At 37.0% G+C, this 23,553-nt stretch overlaps 2 protein-coding genes across 2 annotated transcripts in view; one reads left to right on the top strand and one right to left on the bottom strand.

The window, feature by feature from the left end:
* Window positions 1-3,015: 3,015 nt before the first annotated feature.
* LOC129241702 (X-linked retinitis pigmentosa GTPase regulator) lies at window positions 3,016-18,660 on the bottom strand. Its single transcript, XM_054878172.1, has 6 exons — window positions 18,522-18,660; window positions 10,124-10,336; window positions 9,851-10,066; window positions 4,515-5,900; window positions 3,209-4,447; window positions 3,016-3,147 (listed from the first exon to the last, which is right to left on the bottom strand). Exons 1-6 carry the CDS (start codon window positions 18,658-18,660, stop codon window positions 3,050-3,052), a joined length of 3,291 nt encoding a protein of 1,096 aa, XP_054734147.1. The 3' UTR covers window positions 3,016-3,049.
* The window catches only part of LOC129241701 (HIV Tat-specific factor 1), a 46,962-nt gene continuing 38,985 nt past the window's right edge, over window positions 15,577-23,553 (top strand). Inside the window, exons 1-2 of the mRNA XM_054878171.1 lie at window positions 15,577-15,587; window positions 23,063-23,118. The gene's annotated coding sequence lies outside the window, so the exon portion shown is untranslated. The remainder of the gene's footprint in view (window positions 15,588-23,062; window positions 23,119-23,553) is intronic.

The raw sequence follows: 23,553 nt of genomic DNA, 5'->3' as shown, positions 1-23,553 counted from the left end.
AGAAAAAATCTGGCTCCGGAAGGAAATGTGGAGAATATACCAAATTGTTGCTTTGAACACTTTACTCAGCATCAGTATAAACATTTTTTGTTTTCTTTTTACTTAAGATGGTTTTCTGTATTAAAAACATGACGTCAAAGAAGTTTAAGGTCATACATTTCTTTTTAAATCAATTATTTTGCTACAGCTCCAAGGCACCCGAACCGTCTACATATATTGATTATTATTATCATTTATTAAACAAAGTATAAAATGTAGCTCATAATGTCTATAATAACAAATATTAATCAATCTTATGTATATGAATTTTTCAATGGACTTTTTCAATTGCCTTGTTGTTATTTTTTTGATATATTCGCCTAATGTTGCTATATTAAAAGTCCTCATTTTTCGTTTACCTATCAAACATGGTCAAAATTCGAAGAATTTTCGAAATTTCATTGTCTGTATTCACTATCATTATTCGTATTTTCATAAAAAATATAAACTAGACTAAAGTACATATGCTTAATAACTAAAGTAGTTTCTAGATGTATCGGCTCGTATTTTCTGGTACTTTCTTTCTTGTCGTCTGGCTCTGATATTTTCTTTTAAACTGCCCACACTTACCGATGTAAACTTACGTTACGTGTGAGCTGACACGAACAAATGTATGGGAGCGTCATATAAATGAATGTTCACTATCGTGTACGTGTAATCTGAGAAATTTTGAATTTTACCGTGTCAGCTGATTGCGTTTCAGATTTAATACGCTTGCATATAAATTACTGCGAGAGGCAGTTCTAGTAGCATTGGATCTGTATATGTATATATGTATATACAGTTGTCGCTTCCACCCGTTTTGGGTGATTGGCCGAGCTCCTCCTCCTATTTGTGGCATGCGTTTTGATGCTGTTCCACAAATTGAGAGACTTATAATTTCAAGCTGACTAGGAACGGCCGATATTTTTTATGAGGAACTTTTTCATGGCAGAAATGCACTCGGAGGATTGCCATTGCTTGCCGAGGAGCGACCGCTATTAGAAAAAACTTTTCCTCCATTTTGGTGTTTTACGGAAAATTTCGCTCGCTATCATTTTTCTCGATTAACTTGACGAAAAAGTGCATACGAAAGCACTCTTCTTTTCGCCTAGCGTTAGCAAGTGGCAAACAGATGAAGCAATTGGTATGAATGAACATATCTTGGCACCGCTGCAATAGAGCTGCCTTAAATTACATGTGTTTGTAAGATAAGGCCTCTACCGTGCACCACTTCTCTGCTCGACTATCTTAACGAAAAGTTTGAATGTGAAAACAACAACAAAATGCCTGTTCTTTTTCGTCATGCGGTGAATAGATGAAGCAACTGGTATAAATGAACATACTTTGGCAACGCTGGAATAGAGCTGCCTTAAATGACATATGTTTACGATAGTAAGCTCTACCAGTCTAATGAGTTATAGCCATACTCGCTAGCGGCGAGTCTTACTCGATAACTTTGTTGTTACTTTCACATACAAATTTTTGGTTAAGTTAATTGAGCAGAGAAATGGCGGATGGAATAGGCCTATTCCATCATTTTTTGTTATTAATCACATGCATATAGGCAAAGGTGTCCAGGTATAGGGTATTCGGTCTTAAGTTAAGTGTAAATAAAGTGATTCAATAAAGCAAGCAAGTTGTGTTGCCATTACTTTGTGAATTTTATTTAGCAATCCAGTGATCAAGCTCACAGGAGTTATTGTGAGGCATTTTATTTGGATGAAAATGTAACAAATTCATAACAATATTATGAATAATAAAACCTTAGTTAAATGCTTGCTGCTTAAAAATTGCGTTATACATATCTCTTCAACCATATTTTAGTACAATAAGCCAATATGGTCGCGAAAACACGTAACATTCACGCTTTTTCTGGGAACTATATAGAGACCCAACTAGGAGGTTGGGATTTTCATAAATAGTATGGTGGGTCCTGCTCTTTCTAATGGAGGCAGTGGGCAGTATAACTCTCCTTCCAATCCCCTTTCCTCGCTAGCACAATAGAGTGGTAATACCAAACACCATATCGTTAATTTTTCGTTCGACACTCAAACTTTGTATATGAAGTTTACCCCTAAAAGTATTTACTGTCATGTATTTATCTGCCAGCAAATATAAGAAGTAAAAATTTAGAAGAAAGCTATATTACCACTGCAAAATCCCAACTAATGTGTAGTTTCGTTAAGATCAAGCGTAAACTTTACAACCGTTTGTTTATTTTTTGTTTATAATATACACACCCAACTATTTTCTCTTTATTTGAGCCTTGAAAACTTCACTTAGAGGTTTATCTTTTGGTGCATAGCTCACTAGGTGAATTATCTGCCCTTGTTATTTGCTCTCTATTAACACTGTAGAGGCTTTCTACTCTTTTTTACAATTTCTAACTTCCCTTGGTTTTTTATTGGATGTTATCCATCTACATTTTATATACTATATGTTAAGGTTGTAAAAATGTATCAAATTATACCAAAAATATACATATAGACGAAAATTATAATTTCCTGAATGTATTATAGGTATTGTAAGACTGTAAATAGATAAATAAATAAATCGAAAAGAGCAACACTATAGAAGCGAACTAAATCAATTTGCTCTCTTCGATTAAGTTAATAAGGCCAATACGCCTCGATTAAGTTTGGTTGCTTGAGCCTTTTCCCCTTTTGCAATACAAAGTAGATAATTACCGTGAAAAAAACAAACAAAGTAACATAATAAAACAGATCAGTTTGCTTTTCAAACCACCAAAACCCAAGAAGAAGAAAACGAATTCGCTCCTGCAGTAACAATACCTTGTTGGAGTTCGCCTTGCCATGTTCATTTGACAACGAACTGCAACTAAGTTTGCCATATTTTGAGTTTACAGCTGATTAAACAGTTTCTTTGTAAACTAAAATTTCTTGTTCGATGTGATCTTTAAGGTAGGCAAATATCATTTATTATATGGTGTTTTTATTTATTTTAATGTGTATTTAATTTAAAAAATGCGTACATTTCTAAGTCTGTGATGGTATTTTTAGTGGAGTCTTTATAAAATTGAGCAAACTTTGGATGTGTTGTTTTGTTGTTGGTCGCGATGTACAGGTGTGAGATACTTGTCTTCCACAGAATATCGTGGTGGATCATCTGCAACATAAAGGAACATTTATTTTCGGACACCAATTTTTATGTATGTTTTAATGCTAACCGTCGACTGCTACTGATTTTTCATTACGACAGGATATTCCACGAAATTCATTAAAAAACTGGCGTACTTTACCTTTCCCCTTTTCTGTATCTTGTGCTATTTCTTGATGCACAGTGTGTGTTTCATTCTGCAATGCCTTTTTACCACGTTCGATGACATCGTCGAAGGGGTCTGAACTTTCAAATGGATTGCTTCCTTCAAAAGGATTACTATTCGAGTTTTGATTTGAATTCACGGATGCTGTAGTTCGCTCGTCATCCTCGCCGGTGGTGGTATTTGTTTTTGGACCTCCTTCCTTGGATGCAGCTTCTGATGCTGATGACAATGCGTCTTCCTCAACTGGAGGTGGCTTCAGGCTTTTGCCATGCAACATTGTATTGATATTTTCCTTAGCATCCTGAACTTCGTTGGCAATTTTAGTTGCAACGGAGTCTACGGCATCTTTGGTACCATCAGACATTCTGATGAAAACGTTACCGACGGCGTTTTTGGCCCCAGTTGCAACTTTTCTTGCGCTGTTACCTATACTTTCTACTGTATTTTTTGTGTCGTTAGCTACTTGTTTGGCATTTTCTCCTACCATTTCGGCGGCATCACGCGCACCTGCCGCAGCACGTTTCGCTGCTGTCTCCACCGTGTCGCGTACATCGACGGCAGCAGTACCAGCTTTTTTGGCAGCACCTTCAATTTTGTCGGTCAAAGTCTCACTTACCTTCTCAGTATGTGACTTCAACTCTGCTTGTGCCGTAGTGACATCTTCACTCATATGTTCTGCTTTTGCACATATGTCGTCCTTTAATTCTGAGACAGCTTCCTCGTGCGTTACTGACGACTGAATTAAGTGCTTTACTTCTGCATCCATCTTATTTTCTTCGGTTTCCAGTTCATTGCTCATCCCAGTGACATCAACTTCAATTTGTTGAATTTTCTTATTTAATATGTTTCCAGTATTATCAATATCCTCTTCATTTGCTTTGTGATTTTTACTTGAATTATTTAGTGCTTCTGTCGACTTTCTGTCAATGTCCTCCATTTGCTCTTCTGACGAATCGCAAGTACTTTCAGTATCTCCTCTTTCAAGTGATTCCGCCTTAACATTGTCTGTTACATCGACACCATTATTTATGAAACGAATTTCATTAACGACAATAGTACTATTTAATGGATCAGTTGTGGTATTTATTTCCACTGTTAACTGCTCGTCTTCCTCAAATGGCATTGTAGACGCCGAGGCCAGTGCTTTGGCAGAAAAGAACAAAATACTATGTAAGTAGTTAGCTTAATATTATATGAATTATGAACCTACCTTTTTTAACTGCACTGTCCACTCTCTCACCTTCCATTATTTCAGCTATATTTTCTAAACTTTCCATAAGGGCAGGTGAAGTGTTATCAATACGATCGTTATCCATGGCTGCTTCGTAAGAGTAGTTGCGCAACGGACTTTTCTTAACAGTTGTCGGTGTACTTCCGGTTGTGCTGCTCTCTGGGAAGGGAGTGTGCGGTCTTAACAATTTTTCATTTGTTGGCGAAGCTTTTTTGTCCACAACCGCTGGAACAAATTTTACTGATTGTGGAGATTGTTTTGATTTTTCTGATTCAGTTGGCGATTTTGCTTCATTGTGCGATAAACTAGCGGTGTCGGCCACTGCATTTGTATTTTCTTTATTATCGCTACCGTTTACCTCTTTATGAACATTTTCTTCGAACTCGGCTACATTACAAGAAGTATCGACTCTAATCTGTCCGCTTGTTTGTGAAAGCTCTTCTACTTTAGGCTGATCAAAAGAGGATTCTTCGGGAGGCTCTTCCTCCTTTGTTTCCGAACCATTCCACTTAATTTTGGCCGTATTTACTTTTGTATCTGGAGTTTCATCTTCCAATTTAGATTTTTCGTCTGCTAAATTGTTTGTCAGCAGATTACTATTAACATCCGCTATTTTTGTGGCTTTCATATCATCTAAATCATTATCGTTGTTTTCAACTTTTGCTGTATTGTTGTCCCTCTTCCGGTTTCTTTGTGCCGATCCATTCATTATAGTCGCTGGTAATACAAATGTGCGGCTAGCGAAATGATGTGGCTCAGCGCCAGACCCTACGTCTGCCGATATTGTAGAAGAACGCGGTATCCCATGTACCAAAACGTGTTGATTGCCAACTGCTACATCTAGAAGCCGTAAATTTTTGAATTTGGAAATTTCACGAAACGTTTTAAGATGATGACCACTTTCAGAAAATGTAGTATAAAATTTGTTGGCTTTTGTTAAAACAGCATAGAACGAAAAACCTTTCAATAATTTCCAAATAGGTCCATTTTCTTCGCTATCATAATCGTAAAATCGCTGAAATATTAGACTTTTAGTACGTAACGATTCGATGCTGCGGTAGATGCTGCCAGCATTGGTCACTATATAAATTTCATTTGTTTTAGAGATGTGCATGAAAATTATTTGTTCCGTAGGCGCGAGATTTTGCTGTAGCTCAGTAAATTGTGAAAAGACAAATTCATTAAGATGACCAGTGAAGTAGAGTTTGCCGCTTGTGGTCAGAACCAACGTCGATTCCGGCCCACATACGAATTGCTGCACTGGTGCGCCTAGATTTATTTCATGCGGCATTTGAACATCGTCATCATTGACCAAACCTAGCTGAAAGTTTTGATTAGATCCCCACGCAATAAGGCGACCAAAACCTAAAATGTGAGCAAATAATGAAAAATTTTAATTTTTGTTTCTAGGCAATCGCAACATCTATGCTTTCTATTTAGCAATTTTTCATTAACTTTCGGACCTTAAACCGCGACCTTAGGATTTATTGTGTTCTCACTCTTCAAATAACTTTACCTAGACTTAAATTCTTTGGGAAATCAAGAAGGTTGTACGGTGATAGTGACCTTAAATGCTTTAGCTATGGGCCGAATGAGCCTAGATACTTCTCCCGCCGCACTGTAGAAGCCGTGGACCTTTGCACGTTATCAACGGCGAGCATCGCAGGCGATGGAACGATGAGCTGTACATAGCGCAGCGAATAAAAATCCAGCGGCTGCGGTTTTATACTTTGCCTATACTTAAACATTGGATTAGAAGTATCAATAAAGCAACGATGAAATAGCTCCTGGTGTCCCCGATATAATACCTCAAACGGTTGTTGTTGTTGTTGTAACAGCATAAACATTCCCCATACTTACATACGGGGAATGCTGCTGGAGTGACAGTCCTTGACCGGATATAAATCCGGGTCGTTTCGGTAACGTAGAACCGGCTGTCGTGGAAACGGTAAGCATCTATGCTTCCCCTTAAGCAGACCATTGTTATCGTAGGAAGCACCCCAGTCGGCATTTTTATTATTATCCTTTGTTTACCTAGATATTTATCCCGTAGGCACGATCTCAGCACATGTTTGGCGGTTTCACTTTTCTCCCTACATAACCTGCAAATTCCATTGGAGTATGTTGTCAGTTTAGTAATATGAAACATTAATTCCATACAATCATTAAAACGGTTTAAGTAGACATGTTTTGGATTTCAAAATCGCTCTCGGCCTATATAAGGGGAAATTGCCCCTTTTTGATAATTTATCTGCCATTTCATTTTCGGTAATTCCTATGTAACCCATAGGATCTGTATCTGATTGTTCTGGCCTAAGATATTCAGTTTATCAAGGCATTCCAGCACCAGCTTTGAAGTAACCTGGAAAGAGTTAACAGCCTTTGTTGCTGTCTGGTTATCAGTAAGGGTAACTTTGTTTCTGTTAAGTGTTAAGTTTTTTTTTTTTTTTTTTTTTATTTATTTTACATTGCGACTAGTTACAAAGAAAAAAATTTATTAACTAACGAGCAATTTGTTTAGAATTTAGAAAATGAGGTATATACAACAGTTAACGCTAAGGTGTGGTTAGTACATTAAGTCTTTGGGCTTTCTGCGTTTCAGTCTTCTTCTCCAATTAGCTGGATTAGCGAGAATAGTGGCCTCCGTATTGACGTGGTTTTTTAACCTTTCATCATGGGCTTTTGCTATCTTTTTTATCGTGTCTACCACCGAGTCAATATTTAGGTCGCGGTCAAGATCGGAGCTACGGATATACCACGTAGCACCGACTGCACATTTAATAATTTTGTTTTGGAGCCTTTGTATAGATTGAATGTTACTTTGGCTGGAGCAACCCCATAACTGTGCGCCGTAGGACCATACAGGCTTCAGAATTTGTTTGTATACAATTATTTTATTATTGGTGGATAGTGCTGATTCCTTTCCCATAAGCCAATACATATTTCTGTATTTTAATTCCATTTCTTCTTTCTTTTTCTTTACATGGGCTTTCCATCTTAGCTTGGCGTCTAGAGTCATGCCCAGATACTTTGCAGTATTTGAGTATGGAACCTGTCTACCATTTAAATATATTGGAACATATTTGATTTTGTTTTGGGTGAAATTTATATGCACAGACTTGCTTTCATTTAATTTAATATGCCATTTATCGGTCCAGTCATATATTTCATTTATGGCTAATTGTAATTGAGATGTCGATGTGTTTTCCGTGTTACCTATCGAAAGAATAGCTGTATCGTCGGCAAAAGTAGCTGTTACGCAGTTTGAATTGCATGGCAGATCGCATGTAAAAAGCAAATACAATAAAGGGCCCAGTACGCTTCCCTGGGGAACCCCTGCTTTGATTGGTTTGAGACATGAATATGAATCTTCTTGTTTTACTCTGAAGTAACGGTCGGATAAATACGAATGTAGGATTGTGGAGTACTGCTTGGGTAGCAACGCATTTATTTTCTTCTGTAGCCCATAGTGGCATACTTTGTCGAACGCCTTGGATATATCAAGGAATACCGCAGAGCAGGTTTTTCTTTCTTCAAAAGCATGTACTTGATCGATAGTCGAATGCTTCGTGCGGAATCCAAATTGGTGCGTCGGTATAATTTTTTTGTTTTCTATTATTATGTTGATCCTTTTGATTAACAATTTTTCCACCATTTTCGATAGTATTGGAAGAAGGGAGATAGGCCTGTATGATGTTACATCGTGAGTATCTTTACCTGGCTTATTAAACATAACGACTTCCGCTGTTTTCCAATATATTGAAAAATATTTCAGCTTAAATGTGGTGTTGACGATATTCGTCAATACAGCAATAATATTGTTCGGGAGCTGTTTCAATATTTCAGCAGTAATGAGTGTTAAGTGAGCGCATATTTGTAGTGCGTATACTTCTAAATATACCTGATTTGTTGTTGTTGTTGTCGTAACAGTTCATTAAGCTCTGCCAGTGCGACACTGATCAAGTAGGAGATGCAGGAGTTGAATCTGCTACAATATCTAAAACGCAATTGAGTCAAAATTACGTGGGCCTCATGTCGCAGTTGAAACTCTTCGTTTGCAATGGGTGATGGTTGGAATCAGGGGAGACATTAGGTGGTATCCTGTGACTGCCCTGATAGCATTATTCTGACAGGTTTGAGGCTTTGTTCACTGCGAGTCACTAGTGACCGGCTAATTGAGTACCTAGCGCTTCGAGTATCTATTCCCCGGTCCGCAAACACCTGCCCCTGTCCCTTCCTCGGTGAGGTATCGGTCTATGTACTATGATACCATGTTCTGGTTTATCTTGTCGGTTTTAGATAACTCTTTCCAAGTCTTTGTTGTTATTGTTGTAGCAGCATAAACAATCCCCGTGCATATACGAGGAATACTGCTGAAGTGACAGTCCTTGGCCGGATATAAATCCGTGTGGTTCCGGTTACGTAGAACCGATTGCCGTGGGAACGCCCTGTTCAGTCTTGAAGCGTTTGACAAACCTAAATATCGGTAGCATCGTGTTTCGTGGCTTTAAGTTCTCAGGGACTAGTTCAGCAAGAATATCAAACTTCCTACGATTTTGATAAATGCTTGAGATAAACTAAACTTTTGGAACAAGACGAAGATGCACACAACAAACAATAGGAGGAGCTCGGCCAACTACCTAATAGGGCGTAAGCGTCAATTATATATATACTATAAACTGAACTTTTGAGGTTTTTTATTACGATTTTTCACCATTGTTTCCTAAATAGTATCCAAATTTAGCCAAATAACTTATTATTTTTTGTATACTAAATAGGTTCTCAAATAACAAATATGTATATACCTATATTTTTTAACAAAAATGAGAAAATTGCGCCCTTAAGGGTTAATATAGATTATTCTAATTTTAAATTTCTTGGTTTGCAGAAATGGAGGTCTGCGAATACTTGAATTGCTGGTCAAATTTATAATATACAAATGTCTGAATTTTTATCATTTAAATAGAAAAAAGTGAGACAGAAAAAAAAATATTGCAATCAAAATGTTTTGACACTCTTTGTACATTTTCGAAATCAACCAATATACAGCCCGGTTCACTTGATTAGAGATAATAATTTTTATGGAATAAAATGAAAAAAAAAAAAAATAATAAAACAATCGTATTTGATCTTTTAACAAAATGGTAATTCCTCAAGATCTCTAATTGGAAATTCTAGATTTGTTATGTTTTTCGTAATTTGTTCAAAACTACTAACATTTTGACACTTCTTGTGTTAGTGTAACTCTAAAAAAATTGTATCATTACTGGACGGAAAACCCTAATGTCTTATTACCGTTTTATTAAATTACTTACTGGTCATCAGGACAAAGTGCTCATTACCGGCCAATACGTTCGTATAGCACTCCGCATCTTCATTTTTTGCTAGACAATCTTCCAACTCCTCAATCCGAAATGGTTTACGTATGATTTCGCATTCCTCATCCTCCACGGTAGCCGTGGTAAAGTTGCGTGCCACATTCAACCCAGAGGGAAAAATGTTGCGACCAGTGAAGAATAATTCATTTGAATCTGTAAATACAAATATTTATAGTCAAGGACAACGTTAGTTGAAATTGTACTACGAACGGGTGAGTATTATGGACCACTCTTTGCCAAAAGCGATATCGGCAATTTTCAAACCCAAGGTTTTCAGTGATTTAACGCATGTCGGTTTAGTTATTATATCGCCGGAATTAGTTGAACTTTTGTTTTTGCCATTGTTGTTGTTGTGATTTGATTGACTTCCTATACCCAGCTGTCCATAGTGATTTTCACCCCACACGAATAGTCGACCACTTTCTGGAAATAACACAATACGTGCATTAATATAATGCTTTCTTAGATTTAAAATGTTCTTAGATTTAAAATATTCTTAGATTTACATATGTACAAGTATATCTATCCATGTACGTACATACATACATATGCAGGATTAAAGTATATGTTACGAGTAAGCGTATGGGCGAACGTCTTATACTAGGCGTTTTATTGAATAAATTATTAATGATAAAGGCGTAATTTGTATTGATTTTTTTTAACAAACTTATGCATACATATTTAAACACTTTCGCGAAAATGAGCTTTTGAAAAGATTAGATTTCCTTCAAATGAAATACATACAGGGTTTGCTTGAAAAGTAATAAGCCTTCCCGCGTGGAGCATCTGCCAAGCGATCAACCGAATCGGCTGGTGGGGGAAAATGATGGTTGGAACTTCCCCTTCCACTAGAAACCGGTCCCAGTTCGCTGGCAACAGCGGTTCAGTCAACATCGCTCCGCGCGTGAAAGCTGTTTTAAAAGTGTGTTAGGATTTTGCAGTGGCGAAAATGCAGCGATCGTTGGAGCAACGTTAGTCGATCAAATTTTGCGTAAAGCTAAACAAAACGAGTACCGAAACCATTGGGCTACTCAAGATGGCTTACGGGGACCAATCTCTGTCCAGTGCCCAGGTAAAACGGTGGCACAAGTCGTCGAAGACGATCAGCGATCTGGAAGGCCTTCGACGACGCAAACAGACGAAAATGTGAACCAGCTTCGTGAATTTTTGAACATTGACCGGCATTTTACAAAGAAACGCTCTTTCGGCTGAAAAACCGCGTCGGCCGGGTTCGGCCCGACCTCGTCAACAATTGGGCCGTTCATCACGACAATGCGCCGGTGCACACCGCCTTCCTCTGCACCTCTGCGTTGGCCAAGATGGGGGTTCCGGTGCTTCCCCCTCCCTACAGCCCAGACCTGTCTCCTCCGCACTTCTTTTTGTTCCCGCGCCTGAAAAGAAAGCTGAAGGGGAGGCGTTTCGACTCCATCGAGGCGATCCAAAAAACTGTGACAGCCGAATTGAACGCGATTCCGGCGGATGAGTTTAAAAAATGTTTCCTGCAGTGGAAGGACCGCTACCAGCGGTTCATTGACGCTCAAGGGTCCTATTTTGAAGAATATTAGTTGTATAAGCCAAAAGATTTAATAAAACTGCTTAAAAAAAATAAGGCTCATTACTTTTCAATCAAACCCTGTATTGCTTAATGCTTCCAACACTTGGTTCATACGAGGGCTGTCTTTTATATTTTGCACCCTTAGTAAAATAATAATGAAAATGGCTTTATTGTATTTCAAAATGTTCTCCTTGGAAGACAATGCACTTCTGCAAAAATATATGTATATATAAAACAAAAAAATATATTTATATGAAAAATATACAAAACAAAACCCCAAATATTTTTATTCTGCTCTATAAAAGAAACAAGTAATCGTATATAACTAAAGTCATATTTAAAAATATATATTTTTATTATTGAATTTAAGATGTCTATGTAGCTTTAAAGAGGAATCTTCTAATCTTGATCTGAATTTGAATCTGGAATAAAATCTACTGATGGCGAAAGATCTTTCGACCTCAACACTTTCGGCTGAACTGTTAAAAGGCCATTTGAAGATTTTGTCCCCACCTCCACCATTACAAAATATTTCAAATTCTTTTGCCAGTTTACTTAGATCGACTGAATGAGTATATAAATGAGTTTATTTCTAATTATTAAGGACGTAGTTTTCAATTAAAATCAATTCCTCTTGTTGCATATGGAAGTTAAAACAAGTTTCTCGGAAATTTAAAAGCTTTTATTGCAATCAAATTTGTACGAAATAAGTTTTTTCTTTTATATTTAAAATTTCTTCGGTATCCCGGAACTAAATCAGGCTTATCCCGGGGTTTCCGGTACTTGAAAAACACCTAGATGCCGGGATTTTCAGCCCTAATATATATCTAAATATAGCAGAAGTATCAACCCACATCGGCGGCCGAAAATACATATTTTGATTAGTTAAGTCGTCAGATAGGTATGTATTTGTTTTGCTTATTTGGAAAGCCGATTCATTCCATTACGGCCCAAAGACTTCTAACGACATTTTTTCATATTCAAAATATCTTTCGACAAAACCGGAAGAAATTGAAGAGAGGTTTAAAAGTGGATTCACTATTACAGGTCAACGAAAAATATTGGGGAATCTCGCGTCCATACAATAACATCTATGGGCAAGCCAACATTTATTCGGTTTTTTGTTTTAATTTAGTGATTATTCTTGGGTTGTTGCCATGTGCATGTACCCGTTTTCTTAAAGTGGCCCCAAAGATCAAATCAGGGCATTAAATCGCTTGAATTGAACAGTTAGGAGCCCACCTGTTAGGACTGGTGCCAGATATTTGGTTCCAACTAAACAGTGGAAATGTCACACAAAAATCGTTCAGTTGAAATTTTTATTTCCATAAGCGAAAATAATGGCCTATTCTAAAACAAATGTAACTTTCTGGTTTTTCTTATTAATAAAACATAACAAAAATTATTCAACACTTTTTATATGTAAAAAACTAAAATTGAAAATATTCCTAGTACTAAAAAATTAAATGGTAAAAATTAAAGCACCCCCTATTTTTTTTGTAATGGCAGCCCTGGTTTGATGTTTGTTAGTTGAATTATTTTACTAACGGTAATTAAAACTGCGTGTGAGTAGCTGTGAATAATTTTTCCGAAAATTTAAAAATTAAGTATTTTCCACAAAATCAAAAATCTCAAAGAAGAATTGAGTCAATTTGAGCTCAATAGAACGGATTCGTACACGAAAATAAAGACTCCACGAAGGTTACATGAAATAGCGCAGTTTTGAAAGGATCACATTTATATCTTTAAAAAATGTATATGTTACATATGTATAGCTCAATGGTAGCCCAAAGATAGTAACAGTCCGCTTTTTAATGTTTAGAACATAAAAGAAAAACAATTATACATTTTTCTTTAGTTATTATATAATATAATTAAATAATTTGAAGCATCATAAGAATTCGATTTAATAAAAATCAAAAAATTAAATTAGAAAATTTAATATACTTATGTGATTCAGGCGGCATTCGCCCCTCGGCAGTGGGCGCCCCTCTCAAATGGAGAGACCTACAGTTTTAAGCCGACTCCGAACGGCAAATGGTTTTTTTATGCGGAGCTTTTTCATGGCAGAAATACACTCGGAGATTTGCCATTGTCTGCTGAGGGGCGAATGCCACCTGAATCATATAAGTATATTAAATTTTGTAATTTAATTTATATATATATATATATATATATATAGTTCAGGAACCAAAAACAACAGTTATCTCGAATTTACAAATTGAGAACGTTTTTCGAATTCTGAAGCCTATTGTCTTGGCTTTTAGTGTGCTGTGATAAACGCATATTCTCTCATAATTAGGAAACGGTTCAAAAACTTGTTTGCACTCCTTTAAAGATGACAAAAGATTTCGAAATCACTGATCAATGTGATAAGCCTGCAGTCTTTTAAATGTACATTTTAAGTCAATTTATAGGCGGCCATAAGCTCGGTATTATGTGGTAATGGAAATTTTCAGCCATCTAATCTTGTGTCGTCTACGCTTTGTGTGAAGCAGAAGAGTCTTGCTGAAAGACACCTTGCTGACACCTCGTACACTATGAATCTAGGGTTTCACTACTGTCTCTAGTACCTCGATATATGCAGCAGAATTCACTCGAAATCGTTGAGTAAATAAGTGTCCTATGTTGCTCACAGCACCTAAAACGATAACCGGAGCTTTTTCCTGGCAGAAATACACTCGGAGGTTTGCCATTGTCTGCCGAGAGGTGACCGCTATTAGAAAAAACTTTTTCTATCATTTTGCTGTTTCATGCGCGGTGTTTTGAACCTACGCACTCCCGAATGGTAATCATGCACCAAGCCATTCGTCTACGGCGGTCGAAAGAAGAAAATTACAGCAAAAAGAAAAATAATGGTGTCGAGAAGTTATAGCCACATATATATATGTATGTTCTCAAAAACCGCGTGCAGCCTGTATGTTCACTTGATATAACGTCTCCACCGCAGTTTACTTTTGGGTTTGCTGCTGTTAGCATATTTAACCGCAAACACCAGCCAAAACACTTGTCAAATCCCATACAAATATCCTAACTGAAACTCATTTCAAACCTTATTTCACAGCGTGTTTGTATTGGGTTTATTATTATTATTATTTCCTATGGTTTCAGGGAAGAATGAAGAGCCACAAAGGTGTGCATGCATTTTAATATCAAATAGTCGCAATAGTGTTAATTGCGTGATTTATTCACTTTTCTTATTGCATTCTTAACGAAAAATGGCAACAATGCTTTGTAGCTCGTCAATATCGAGACAATTTGATTGGTAATTGATATACATACGCAAGGGTGAATCAAAAGTAATATAGTTTACATAGAAATTCCATCAGACACGCAGTGGAAACAGTTGACACTTCTCTCAAACCCAAAATTTGCAAAGTCAGGGTTTGGCTTAGTCGAAAACGTATTATTACATTGAATTTTATTTCTTAACACAATTTATACTCAGTTTAAATGTAATTTTTTCTATTTGACTCAAAACACTAAGATATAACGAAAGGACTATTTAGACGCAAGTAGACAGCGTTGGCTTTGCAGATAGTTTAATTAAACCGTAGGCATAATCGCCATAGCATAATACAAAAAATATTTTTAGAAATTTTCATTGCTTGCTTAGTCCACTTGTGATATTTCAGCACAATAACTATATGTACTTGTTAACCTGTGTTTGACAGGTTACTCAACTTAACTTAACTTAACTTATCAACATACGGGTAGGGAATGCCCATCCAGGTAAAAATACAAGTAGGTACTTGCTATTTTCATCGTATTGCTGAATATCCGGTTTCCTTTTGCAAAGAAATTGGGAATTGTACTGCACACTCAATGTTAAATACCAATTTATCTAAAATTTAAACAGCAAATGTTCATCCACACGGCCCCGTTGAATTTTTAGAATCACCAGTGCGTATGAGTAACTTTGTGCGAATAAAAGATGTCTTGCTTTTACGAATACATTGCTTCATACAATTTTTAAGGGTAGATGGATATGTGTTTAAAAAAATATAGCTAATATGTAATATATAAGTAATAAGCGATAATATTAAGACGCATTGTTCAGATTTTTGATTCGCCATTATGGAACTAACGCTACATATTTTGAATAAACGTGATTTTTAATTAAATCCTCTGAAAAAGTATTGTGCCATGAATTTCTTCCACCGCACCCCACCTTCTAAAGTTATAAGAAAGTTTTAGTTCATGTCGACAAGAAAATTGCATGCTAAATGCAATTTAGGAAATTACTTAACTTTATGCTTTCACTTTCCATTCATTCATTTCGTTCGGTCACATTAAACTTAAACACTTGAATTTTTTGTCATTTGCCTAATCTTTGTGGCAGCAACAGTTCTCAAAAAAACAGTACATAGAAACAACTAAACTATGAAAGTAGAGCAACTAAAAACAGCTATGACGTCCACTTAAGTTCAACCTTCTGAAAAGCCCACGCACATTCCTTGAAAGACGTATATATACTCGTACATGTACATTCAGTGTGCATACAGTACCTGTTCAACGAATTATGAACCTTAATAGTTTCTTATAAAATTGCCGAATATCGTTACGAATTGTGACGAAAAAGCTGTGTGTAAACTCAACTGAAGAAATAATATGACTCAATTTAATGGAGCGGAACAAAATTGTTGAAAAATATTGACTTTTGTATCAAAAGCCTTGAAAACTTCCTACTTTTATTTTTGTAAAAAATCATCTTAAGCGATGAGGTCGGAAATTACATACGGTTAAGAAAATAAGAAGAGAGGGGTTACCACTGGTTTGTTTCTCAAAAGGTATATTGAGTTGAGGGAACAATGTTCTGACTATATTTAAAATCATATATTCATTCGCAAACATCCATCAGTTGATTATATTTTAATCTGGAATCTTATCACTAAGCCAGAGCAAGTGTTAATCGCTTCAGCAAGCTAAATTTCGCCAGAATGGAATCTCGCCAGCCCTAAACTAGAACATAAAAGTTAGTTGCACCAATGACAAAAAACAAAAAAAAACTTTAAAACAAAATTTTAAAGGTGTGTGAAAATCAAACCAATTTGCGCGAATTATAAAAAAATTACAATAAATAAGAACTGCATTTAAAAGTAAATACGAGGGTAACATTTTATATGAAACAATGAAAACTCATAACGAAAATGGCTTTGTTGTTTTTCAAAATAGTAAACGTTCAAAATATCCAACCTTTGTTGGACTAAGCTCATCTCGAAACACCCATACTGTTTATTGCTGCTTTGTTTCCCGGTCGCATTCATAGATCCAAGATTCATCACTTGTTATCATAGATGCACTTTGAACCACTGCGGCTGGATTTATTCAAAATTTCTTTATACTAATCGACGCGAGTTCTTTTTTGAGCAATTATTAAATTATGCGGCATCCAACGCGAACAAATCTTTTTGGAGACCAAATGTTCATGCAATATTGAATGTATGCTAAGCCCACTAATGCCCAAAGGTGCCTCTATCTCTCCATATGTCACATGACGATCTTGCTTTATCAATTGATGCTGCTGAAATTTTGTTTTTATCTTGCTAGTTAAAGTAAAAAGTTTTATCGCAGGATTTCCTTTTTGTTTGCAATTCGTTTTACAAATTCTTTATACTACTTCAACGAAATCTTAGTTTTAGTGTCAAAAATTGTCGAATGACAATTAGAGACTTAGACTTCGCTGAACTGTTAACTTTTGGATCATACTGAAATATTTTGAAGGATGTTTTGTGCCTGTAAATTTCTAGCATTCCGAAAATCGGCTTCAGCGATTCAAATTCCAAAGCTTAGAAAAACGGCTGGTAAAACGAATTATATCAGGGGAGTCCCTTTAAGGTGATGAAAATAATTTAGAAGAATGAATAAACATTTTAAAAGTTGCAGCAATTTAACCTTACTTATTTATCAAAGCGTACAGGCTTTTACAACAAGGGCAGGTTGAAATTGAGCAAAGCAAGCCTATTGTGAGGTATTAATGAAATTTGTATTAATATTTCAAAAGTCCATGTACTCACGTGCCATTGCCTAGAATTATTCATGATAAAAATTTGTCATTTGTTCCTGCTGCTCAATCAAGTGATTTGGTGATTTGACGTCAATGATTGAATAATAAATAACAAACGCCGCTAAAACAATATCCGTGCCTATAAGAAACCCCTATATACATATTTATATGCAAATATTTTTAATTAAAAGTATTTTAGTAGGTACTTTGCTGTTGTTTGACGTAATATCTAAATTAATTTTATTCCATTTCGACTGAATGTTTTTAATGGCAATTTTTATTAATAAAATAAGTGTGTAACCCCGAAATTTAATTATCAAGAGCTTCTACATATAAGAACGTATTCGACAGCTGTCATGTTTTTATTGTATTTATTATTGACAAATAATTTATAAAGTCTTAATAATTAGGCAAATTAAACATTTTTAAAAACAAACAAATAATTGGCACGCACACTTCCGCTAGGTATTTGGTCAAGCTCCTCCTCCTATTTATAGTGTGCGTCTTGTCGTTGTTCCACAAATGGAGGGATTTACAGTTTTTTAATCGATTCCGAACGGCAAAGGGGTTTTTATGAAGAGCTTTTTCATAACAGAAATACACTCGGAGATTTGCCATTGTCTGTCGAGGGGCGACCGCTACTAGAAATAACTTTTTCTATATTATCATTTCGCTGTTTCATGATATTCAAAATATTCAGTCAAATCTACTTCAGACGTCTGCTATCGTTCAGCTGTTAATACAAAATTACTTATAAAATAAGTCAGATTTGTATAATTTTATGTTAACGGGCTTTTGGTATGTGGATAAGTATCAGCCAAAAAAAAAAAACAATTTTTTCACCTCCACATACCACCTTATCTTGCTTCCTAATTTTACCTATGTACTTGCTGGTCGAATCGGTGAATGTGAATAGGTAATAGGTACACTAAAACAATAAATTTTTAGATAATTTTACTTAAATATTTCAGAAGCCTACGCGAAATATCTGTACACATAAAAAAGTATTTGTGTTGTAGCATGGCTTCAATCATTTTCGAAATTACCACATATTACAGCGCTTTGATGAGGTCCAGATATCAATCTCTTAATTGGGTCCTGCTTAATGTAAAAATAGCTCTGCGTATTCTCAGCCAAGTGAGATTTTCCTAGCGTAAAAATGGCTCCAGTGTTGGGTATATCCATTTGAATGTATTAAAATTTAATCGTTATCTTCACTTGTATTTGCTTTGGCTGAACAATAGTGATATTTTTACTGATTTTATTCACTTATTTTCTTGAATAGCATTTTTATAGGTTTTTTCTTTGATATCGCTTTTGTCACATTTTCCGCCCATAAATCGGTGGCGGAAATCACATTACAACAAAAATCTTATAGCGTACAACAAAACCGTGGAAAATGTCCCTAGTATACGCCGCGCCAAATCGATTTTTGTTTTACTATTGAGTTTTTTTATATGCTTTAGGCAAAGCATTAAGCGCGCAAATGGAACACTGCGTTAAAATATAATAATTTAGCATACATATAATCGCAGGAGTGTGCCTTGCAATAAAATTCGAATATATAAGTACAATACTGCAACTGTGCTCCTGTTAGTTTCACTGTTTGTATTCCTTCTTTTTACAGTTTGTTTTATGTTTTAAGTAACTGGCGTTATTTTCCCATTGGATGGTTCGTATTGAGGCTTGCGTGTTGGCGCTTTTTGATTTCTCGTAGTTACCGACGCTTCGCGCTTGTTATGACGGTTGTGCTGTGGTCAGCCGGACGGTTGCTAGTAAACTGGACATTCGCCTTTTGAGCAATTCGTTGCCAAAGCGGCCACAGGACAATCGTTAAGGCGACAGCGGCGTTTTCGCTGTTGCTTCTATTGGCGATGGACGGTAGCCAAGCTGTTCGGTTAAATGTTTACTTTGACCACTACTTGCTGATTTGCATGTAGAAAAGCCACTTGGACGGAGAATACATGTGCCCACAAATACATATACATATGTGAATATATCTATACTTGGCGTTTGCTTTCGTTTCTTCGAAATTGGGCCATTCATTCCCCTTTTAGTATAATATATGTAGGTATGTAGTATTGGTTTTTAATCGTTGAAAATAACTGTTTTGTACTTGGTCATATACTTTTTATCCGTTTTTTTCTTATTACTTGTCCCTATTTTCGTGCCACAGTACGCACTTTGGCGCCCGAACTAAACAACTGTACTGTTTTGGGTTATTCCAATAATCGCCAACACCAGTAGTTAAGTGGACGTGGCGGGCGGTGCTGTTATTGAGAGTGGTAGTGTGCCTCGTGTTCTTTCATTCAAATTGTCATCCTGTTTTAGTATGGTTATCTGTGATTTATAGATATGTATGTATATATGTTTGTTTCTATGCAAATGAATACATGTGGAAATTACGTTCGATTTTACACACCAAATACGTACATTTGTGATGCATGTACATATACAAACGTTACGAATATAAGTATAAATATATGTACATGAGCACTTTTATATCCTACTAGCGGACCCGACAGACTTCGTTCTGTCAAATAGATTTTGAATGTGGCAGCTTATATTTCGACCTTAAGACGTCATCATGGTGACGGTTCTGTTCAGGAGAATTAAAGAAAAGGGTCAGCTCGTGTGACCTAAGTATCTTCGCTTCCACGAACTTTGGCCACCCTTTTGGGACCCACTAAAAACCCCGACTGGGATGTTTGCCAGAGGGCTTCAAACTAAGAGGGGAACTTAAGATTCAAACCTGAGTGAAAAACAACCTAAAGGGATAGTGGGAACCTAAAGGTGACAAATATTTATAAAGTGAGTGCTTCAATTAAAAAACATAGAGATAATTAAGTATTTAAAAGGGTTAACAACCGATAAAAGATGCCGCCTATAGAGCCACGCTGCGATCGGGCGCAACGCGAGCCATGTGGGAACGCTACAGAGAGCTGAAAAAGGAAGAGAGACGTATTATCCGACAGAAGAAACGAGAGGCCGAAATACGTGAGTGCGAGGAGCTTGAGATGCTGGCCAATAGGAACAACGCCCGAAAATTCTACCAGAAAGTTCGGCGGCTTACAGAAGGTTTTAAGACCGGGGCGTTTTCCTGTAAGAACAAAGACGGCGATCTGGTGACTGACGTACAGAGCAATCTTAAATTATGGAGGGAACACTTCTCGAACCTGTTAAACAGTGACAGCTGCGCATGTCATAGAGAATGTGAAGATCCCGATACCCCAATCGCTGACGACGGAATTATCGTTCCGTTACCCGACCATGACGAGGTGAGAATAGCAATATCACGGCTAAAGAACAACAAAGCCGCGGGCGCCGACGGACTGCCGGCTGAGCTATTCAAACATGGCGGCGAGGAGCTGGTAAGGTGCATGCATCAGCTCCTATGCAAAATATGGTCGGATGAAAGCATGCCTGCCGATTGGAATTTAAGTGTGCTCTGCCCAATCCGTAAGAAGGGCGATCCTGCAATTTGTGCCAATTACCGCGGGATTAGTCTTCTAAATATCGCCTATAAGGTTCTAGCGAGCGTATTGTGTGAAAGGCTGAAGCCCACCGTCAACCAACTGATTGGACCTTATCAGTGCGGCTTCAGACCTGGAAAGTCTACCATCGACCAAATATTTACAATACGCCAAATCTTGGAAAAGACCCATGAAAGGAGAATCGGCACACACCATCTTTTCGTCGACTTCAAAGCTGCATTCGACAGTACGGAAAGGAGTTACCTGTATGCCGCTATGTCTGAATTTGGTATCCCCGCAAAACTAATACGGCTATGTAAGATGACGTTGCTCAACACTAGCAGCGCCGTCAGAATTGGGAAGGACCTCTCCGAGCCGTTTGATACCAAACGAGGTTTCAGACAGGGTGACTCGCTGTCGTGTGACTTCTTTAACCTGATGTTGGAGAGCATCGTACGAGCCGCAGAACTTAATCGCTCAGGCACAATCTTTTATAAGAGCGTACAATTGTTGGCGTATGCCGATGATATTGATATCATCGGTCTTAACAACCGCGCTGTTAGTTCTGCCTTCTCCAAACTGGATAAAGAGGCAAAGCGAATGGGTTTGGTGGTGAACGAGGACAAAACGAAGTACCTCCTGTCTTCAAACAAACAGTCGGCGCACTCGCGTATCGGCACCCACGTCACTGTAGACAGTTATAATTTCGAGGTTGTAAAAGACTTCGTTTATTTAGGAACCAGCATTAAACACCGATAACAATGTCAGCCTTGAAATCCAACGTAGAATCTCTCTTGCCAACAAGTGCTACTTTGGACTAAGTAGGCAATTGAGCAGTAAAGTCCTCTCTCGACGAACAAAACTAACACTCTAGAAGACTCTCATCATGCCCGTCCTAACGTATGGCGCAGAAGCTTGGACGATGACAACGTCCGATGAAGCGACGCTTGGAGTGTTCGAGAGAAAGATTCTGCGTACGATTTTTGGACCTTTGCACGTTGGCAACGGCGAATATCGCAGGCGATGGAACGATGAGCTGTATGAGCTTTACGGCGACATAGATATAGCGCAGCGAATAAAGATCCAGCGGCTACGTTGGCTGGGTCATGTCGTCCGAATGGATACAAACGCTCCGGCTTTGAAAGTATTCGATGCGGTACCAGCTGGTGGTAGCAGAGAAAGAGGAAGGCCTCCTCTGCGTTGGAAAGATCAAGTGGAGAAGGACTTGGCCTCACTTGGTGTGTCCAACTGGCGCCGGTTAGCACGAGAAAGAAATGACTGGCGCGCTTTGTTAAGCTCGGCCAAAATCGCGTAAGCGGTTATCGCGCCAATTAAGAAGAAGAATAACCGATATAATAAAGAATAATGAAATAAAAGGTAAATAAGTATTTTCAGTAATCGCTTTATTGTAAATCAAGTGAATCATAAATATTAACAAAAATCTGTTTTATTTTTATTGTAGTGCTTTATGATATACAATGTTTTTTGTTTGATTATTGATTGAATTTACAAACAAATCGGATGGTTTTCCAACACGGGAACAGGCAACATACAATGTGAGAAACATGGGTTTTCTAGATTAATTAATAATAATTGTCTTTTGTTCTTCTTAAAATATGTTTGGATTTGTTCAGTCCTGCATGATTATTCTTAGAATTTACTTACCTATTTTTATTTATTATTTGTGAATGAAATCATTCTTTAACTCGTTCTGAAACTAAAACAAAAGAAAGAATACTGCTAGGCCAATCAAATCTATAGCACTTACATTTTTTGACTTTTCAATTTGGTCGGGTTCACAATATTATCACTTTTGTGTGAACGCATTAGATCCTCAAACGCGAACACGCACACACACGAACGCGCAATATTTGTATGGGAAAAAGAAAAGGGCTGTTTTAGGGGTTTCCCGGAAATTATTCGAATTTTTCTCGCCGTACAAACCATCCTTGGACTTCTAGGAACATTAAAAAAAAATTATTAAGATTGATCCATGCGTTGTTGAGTTATGCGCTTATCAGCACATTTTTCGATTCATTTTTATATTATAGATTCAGTTTTCATAACTTTTTCCTGCTCTAACATTGGCTTTTGTCTATGTATTATTTTTTTCAGCTGCACACAACTTTCTTTTACGCGGCCTGTGGACAGCAGTGCATTAGATTACTGGGTAAGATAATTGAACAAATATACTCGTACTACTATGGTTAGTTAAATATTTTTTTGTGTTTCAATTTAATGCATATGTATGTATGTGTATGTGATTACTTGTGGAATTCTATACAACTGTTATATGTACATATGTATCATGTTGTTCGATCGCGGCCGCCGTAGCTGAATGGATTGGTGCGTGACCACCATTCGGAAGTGCACAGGTTCGAATCTCTGTGAAACACCACATGATAGAAAAGTGTGTTCTAATAGCGGTCGACCTTCGGCAGACAATAGCAAACCTCCGAGGGTATTTCTGCCACAAAAAGCTGCTCGTAAGCTTAAAACTAAATTAAGTTACAAGTCGGACAGTTCGACACAGGTTAATAGAAGGCAGCCTAATAGCAAGAATACCCAGAATTGTACCGTTGTTAATTTTACAGAGCAAAACAAA

This window comes from Anastrepha obliqua, chromosome 3 (genome assembly GCF_027943255.1).
Source record: "Anastrepha obliqua isolate idAnaObli1 chromosome 3, idAnaObli1_1.0, whole genome shotgun sequence".
NCBI lineage: Eukaryota > Metazoa > Arthropoda > Insecta > Diptera > Tephritidae > Anastrepha > Anastrepha obliqua.
The sequence above is the reverse complement of the archived record's forward strand: the minus strand, read 5'-3'. Positions and strand labels throughout refer to the sequence as shown.

Coding starts and splice junctions, on each gene's coding strand:
- LOC129241702 (XM_054878172.1), bottom strand. CDS start 18,660: ATGGATATACCCAACACTGGAGCCATTTTTACGCTAGGAAAATCTCAC. Junction 10,067..10,123: donor GTGGTCCATAATACTCACCC/GTTCGTAGTACA, acceptor TTGTATTTACAG/ATTCAAATGAATTATTCTTC. Junction 3,148..3,208: donor AAAATCAGTAGCAGTCGACG/GTTAGCATTAAA, acceptor TTTATGTTGCAG/ATGATCCACCACGATATTCT.